Source organism: Leptonychotes weddellii, chromosome 16, assembly GCF_054177405.1.
Source record: "Leptonychotes weddellii isolate Sample4059 chromosome 16, ASM5417740v2, whole genome shotgun sequence".
NCBI classification, from domain to species: Eukaryota; Metazoa; Chordata; class Mammalia; order Carnivora; family Phocidae; genus Leptonychotes; species Leptonychotes weddellii.
Genome location: NC_138384.1, coordinates 39941010 through 39947101, shown reverse-complemented (window position 1 = coordinate 39947101; position 6092 = coordinate 39941010). Strand labels below are relative to the sequence as shown.

At 48.6% G+C, this 6092-nt stretch overlaps 1 protein-coding gene across 1 annotated transcript in view; it reads right to left on the bottom strand.

Annotated features, from left to right (window-relative positions):
* The window catches only part of PSMD8 (proteasome 26S subunit, non-ATPase 8), a 6529-nt gene extending 4783 nt beyond the window's left edge, over window positions 1–1746 (bottom strand). The window contains exons 1-3 of the mRNA XM_006739373.3: window positions 1360–1746; window positions 260–332; window positions 40–142 (exon numbers count right to left, since the gene is read on the bottom strand). Coding sequence (XP_006739436.2) covers window positions 40–142; window positions 260–332; window positions 1360–1722 — 539 coding nt within the window. The 5' untranslated portion in view covers window positions 1723–1746. The remainder of the gene's footprint in view (window positions 1–39; window positions 143–259; window positions 333–1359) is intronic.
* Between the last annotated feature and the right edge of the window lie 4346 nt (window positions 1747–6092).

Sequence of the window (6092 nt, the reverse complement as noted above, 5' to 3'; positions counted from 1 at the left end):
CCCTGCCCACACCCAATAAGGGGCAGGACCCATCCTCACTTGTAATCGAAGTAGTAGCATTTGAGCTGGGCCATGTAGCGCTCGAAGGAGGGAATGTCCTTGCGCAGGATGCTCCACTGGGCCCCAATCTCCAGAATGTCACCTGTGGGTGACAGGGCAGGTTCTCAGGAGGTGCCTGAGTCCCTCTCCTGACCACCACTCCTGCCATTCCTCCAATCACCCTCAGCCCATCATTCCCACCTGCCCCAATGACACTCACGGGCCAGAATGAGCTGCTGTTTGGTCAGCTTGGTCCCTGTGGTTGGCAAGAAGTTGAGCTCCAGCAGAACCAGCTGACAAGGAGAGCAGAGAAGGAAGGAAAGAAAGATGGGACCTCAAGTACAGGTTACTTACTTTTGCTAAGCCTTAGTTTTCCCACCTGGGAAACAGAACTAATCATCATCCCTGACTCAAGGCTGTTGTGTTTTAAAGGAGTCAATCCTCAGAAAGCACTCAGAAAAGGGCCTGGGCACACTGAGTGCCCATTTAGGATGACTTCATGTTACAATTATTAATAGCCCCACTGGGGAAACAGGAAACACCCTCCATGCCTGACTCAATGGAATCAAGGTGGGGGGGGGCACGCTAGCACCTTTAGTTCTTGGCAGGCCTTTTCCACAATCCAGTGGGTTGGGCCCAGCTACACCTCCCATCCACCCCCAAATCTACACCTGGGAGGGAAGGGAGCTAACATCCCCCCATCGTCCAGCCCACACATCACTTATCAGACACGCCCCATTCAGAGGCTTAGTTCAGCCCACAATACTTGTACTCTTTCCCAAACACGCTCGATGTGAAGCACCCTGAGCACCATTCTGGTCCTCTCCTATAAGAACATTTTTTCTAGATTCAGTCCTGTCCTCAAAACTCGGCTGCCCCACCTCTCCCCAGATGCGTCCCTAGGTCCCAGATCTCTCAGACCCTGACTTGGGTCTGCTCTAACCACACAACCCTTCATCTCAGCCTTCTTTCATCACCCTGTCCAGTCCTCATTCCCCACTTGCTCTCCTCAAGAACCCACCATCAGAAAAACTCCCAATACTCCCATCCTGCCGCTCCAGCCAGCTAAGCCTCCAAACACCAAAACTTTAACCCCTCACTTAGTTTTGCCTGAACATTTCCATCACTGCCTCCCCCACCGCCCCCGCACTGTCGGGCCGTGTTTGATCCGTTTCAAACCTCTTCTTCACCCCTCTAAGCTCGCATTTTGGCAGTTCCGAATCCTTCACCCTACTGGATCCCCCAACACGTCCTGGTGTCGCCCGTGACCGGGAACTCGGCTGGGTCTAGACCCCTCCTAGCGGCCCCGCCGAACCCTACCTTGAGACGGCCCAGCTCTTCACCGCACTTGCTAAGATTGGGGCTTTTACGGTTCCATTCGCCCTTAAGTTGCTCGTACATGCCGGCTGCGACCTGCAAGACTGCACCCGAGGCCGCCGCAGGGCCCGAGTTCGAGGTGCCCGGCGCCCCGTTCACCGCCGTGGCCGCCATCTTCCGTGATGCGGCAAACCTCCGGCCCGATTTACGGCAGCGTCGCCTACAGACGCTCACCCGGCGGAAGTGGGGCCGGGAGGTGGAGCCCAACGCCGGGGGCGGGGCTACGGCTGCCGACCTCCGCCCGCCGCCGTTCGCGTTCAGGCGCTCTCGGGGAGGTGCCCTTGGAGTCCGGCCCTTAATGAACATGTCAGTCAGAGCTCCGCCTCGGCTGTCATTCAAGATGGTGACCGGAAGTCCCCTCCTGCCCTAACTGAAAATGGCAGCGATAGCAACGCTTCCCCGCCTCCCGTAACCAATATGGTTGCCATGGCTTCAGCCCAGGCGTTCGTGACGCTACGCTTCTGTCTTCGAGGTTCCACCTTCACAGAAGGTTCATTTAAGCCAGGAGGGTGTGGTAGTGGAGCTGTGCCATTATTTCCATTTTATAAACAGGCTTTGAAAGGCTGGGTAACCTTCCCAGAGACTAACCGCTCAGATTTGAACCGAGGTTTTTCTCTCTAGTCTCTCAGTGCATCCTTCCATATTTTCTCCAGACTTATAAAAATATGCACAAACTTTAAAAAAATCATCCAGTCTTATGCCTTAAATACCACATACACGCGGAAGATTCCCATTTTTTTATCTCTACTCCTGATTCCTCCGTATATATCACACCTGCCTATTCAACATCTCCCCTTTTCTCAAACCCAACTCTTCGGTCTTCTTTAGAATGTCAGCTCCACAAAAGCAGGGATATTTATCGGTGTTCTTTATTTATGTATTCCCAGCATGTGGTACACAGTCAATGAATATTTGTTGAATGAGTGAATAAATGGATATGTAAAATCACCTGTGTTTTTAAAAAGTTTTTTTAGAAGTTTTTATTTCAATTCCGGTTAGTTAACAGTGTTATTTTTAAAAGTTTTAAAACAAAAACTGAGTCGTGCTACACGTATTTTTTAAAAAGCAAACATGTTTGGGGCGCCTGGGTGGCTCAGTCGTTAAGGGTCTGCCTTCCACTGGGGTCATGATCTCCAGGTCCTGGGATCGAGCCCCACATCGAGCCCCACATCGAGCCCCACATCAGGCTCCCTGCTCGGCAGGAGGCCTGCTTCTCCCTCTCCCACGGCCTGCTTGTATTCCCTCTCTCGCTGTGTCTCTGTGTCAAATAAATAAATAAAATCTTTAAAAAAAAACAAAAACGAAAACATGTTTGAGAACATGTTTTCAATTCTTTTGGGTAATAAACCTAGCAATGGAACTGCTGGATATGGTAATTCTATGTTTAACTTTTTGAGGAACCACCAAACTATTTTCCACAGCAGCTGAACCATTTTACTTTCCAACTAGCAACATATATGTGTTCCAATTTCTCCACATCATTGCCAACACTTGTTCTATCTGTTGCTGTTATTTAAATTATTATAGACATCCTAATAGGTATGATGAGATATATCACTATGGTTTTTTTTTAATATTTATTTTTTTATTTTAAAGATTTGTTTATTTTAGAGAGAGAGAGAGGTGGGAGAGGGACAGAGGGAGAGGACAGAAAGTCTCAAGCAGGCTCCACCCTGAGTGTAGGGTCCTACCGGGGGCTCCAACCCATGACCCTGAGATCATGACCTGAGCCAAAACCAAGAGTCATACACTCAACTGACTGCGCCACCCAGGTGCCCCTTAAGATTTTATTTTTAAGTAGGCTCCACACCCAACATGGGGCTTGAACTTGTGACCCCGAAATCAAGAGTCACATACTCTACCCACTGAGCCAGCCAGGTACCCCAACTCTCACTATGGTTTTGATATGCATTTCCCTGATAACTAATGATGTTAGACATCTTTTCAGGTGCCTATTGGCCATTTATATATCTTCAGAGAAACGTCCATTTAAGTCTTTTGCTCATTTTTAAATTGGGTTGTTTGTGGGTTTTTTGTTGTTGAGTTGTAGAAGTTCTTTTTATTCTAGATATTAGTCTTTTAAAAAAATATTTATTTATTTGAGAGAGAGAGAGAAAGAGATCATGAGCGGAAGGGGCAGAGGGAGAGGGAGAGAGAATCTCAAGCAGACTCTGCACTGAGCATGGAGCCAGACACTGGGTTTGATCTCACAACCCTGAGATCATGACATGAGCTGAAATCAAGAGACGCTTAACCAGCTGAGCCACTCGGGCGCCCCTCTAGATGAGTCTTTTTTTTTTTTTTTTAAGATTTTATTTATTTATTTATTTGACAGAGAGAGACACAGCGAGAGAGGGAACACAAGCAGGGGGAGTGGGAGAGGGAGAAGCAGGCTTCCCGTGGAGCAGGGAGCCCGATGTGGGGCTCGATCCCAGGACCCTGGGATCATGACCTGAGCCGAAGGCAGACGTTTAACTACTGAGCCACCCAGACGCCCCTAGATATTAGTCTTTATCAGACATACAATTTACAAATATTTTCTCCCCTTCTATGGGTTGTCTTTTCACTCTCTTTGATTCAGAAAAGTTTAATTTTGATGAGGTTCAATTTGTCTGCTTTTTCTTTTGTTGCGTGGACTTTTAGTATCATACTTAGGAAATCACTGCCAAATCAAAGGTCAAGATTTTCACCTGTTTTTTTTCAAGATTTTATTTATTTATTTGACACAGAGAGAGAGAGCACAAGCAGGGGGAGTGGGAGAGGGAAAAGTGTCTTCCTGCCGAGCAGGGAGCCCGATGCGGGGCTCGATCCCAGGGCCCTGGGATCGTGACCTGAGCTGAAGGCAGATGCTTAACCAACTGAACCATCCAGGTGTCCCTTTCTATTTCTTCTTGAGTCAGTTTTGGTAGTTTTTATATTTTTTAGAAATTTTTCATTTCATCTAGGTTATTCCATTTGTTGCTGTACAGTTGTTCATAACATGCTCTTATAATCATTTTTATTTCCATAAAGAAGAGATAGATCAGGGGCGCCTGGGTGGCAGCCTGAACGGACTAAGGACAAAACATGATATTATCACATTTTCCTTATTTGCATCAGTGCAGTTAATACTGTTGATGAGTCTTTACTGCTGATTATTGTGCCGCATGGCTTGACCATCCCTGACCTCCCTCCTGAGCCCCAGATCTGACATTCCTGCAGCCTCTTGGATGGCCTCCTCCAGAAGTCTCTCAGACCTCCCACACCTGCCGTGACCCCAAAGGCCTCAGTCTGTCCCCAAAACCTTCTCCTCTCCCTGGTCATCTTAGGGACAGCCTCTTTGTCCCTCAGTCTTCATGGCAGAGCCCTGGACATTTTCTTTTCTTTTTTTAAGTAGGCTCCATGCCCAGCGTGGAGCCCAATGCAGGGCTCAAACTCATGACCATGAGATCAAGACCTGGGCTGAGATCAAGAGTTGGATGCTCAACCAACTGACCCACCCAAGCACCCCAGCCCTGGACCTTTTCCTAAATGTCTCCTTTGCTCCCATTCCCTTCATGGTCCTCCAGCCCCATGGTCTGTTCACTAGGCCTCCTGAGCATCTCTCCCACCTGCTGCCTCCTCCCCTCCCTATAGTAGGCTTTGGTCTAGCCCCATCCTCGTCTGTCCAGATCTCTGGCCTCCTGCCTCCCTGGGATCTCTGCCTCCAGGCCTGAGCCGTCCTCCTCAGGAGCACCTTTCTACATCTAACCATGTCCTTTGGCCTCTCAGCTCTGAGTACTCTTCTGATAATTTCCAAGCTCCAAAACATGACCTCAGCACCCTTGCCTGCTCTGGAGCTTTGCTATCTCATCATGGACAAGCTGGTCCAGCTGTCTGCCCTGATGTCCCCTCAGAGTATGTGTCCCCTGGGCCTCTACTCCCAGAGTAGGGGAGTAGAAGAGAGTGGTCACAGAACCTCCATAGTCACTTCACCCAAGATCTCTGGTGAGGGACTGGTGTTGAGCTTATTAGGTGGAGAGTGGGTAGAGTACAAGGTGTGTTTGTGTGTGTGGGGGGGGGTATTTTGTTTTGTTTTGTTTTTGCCTTTCAGATTTTTGCCTTCTTGACAGCACATTTTCCTTTCCTCAGCTCCAGGGGTGGGCTCAATTTGCTTAAACCTCTGGCAGTGTGAGTAGTAAAATGGTGAGCTCAGGACCCATCCCCATCCAATCAGAGTGACTGATAGGACGTGCTTGGGAATGTTGGACTCCAGCCCCTTCTTTCTCTGGACAATAAGATATGTGGACCTCAGACCTTGAAGGGGGCTGGCCTGAGGTTAGAGACCACACGCAGAGGAGGGCAGGTCAGGAAAAGCTACAGAGAAATGGAGCCAGACCCCTATAGACATTGAAGACTTCTGGATCAAACTGTACCTGAACCCCAATTAGAGCCCATACAATTACCATTTCTATGTAGGCCATTTAAGTGAAATTTTTATTACTTGCAACTAAAACAAAAATCCTAACCTCTCCAAAGTCCTGTCCTTAAGCTAGACACTAGATAGGTATTGAAATTCAAAATACTTAATGATTGGTACTAAACCTGGGCACTGAACAATCAGAATGTACTGCAGGCCACAGAGATGGGCCTGGGTCATGGAAGACCTTGCTGAACTGAGGGGAGGTTGGGGGCAGCCCGGGGAGGGGCGGAGTTGT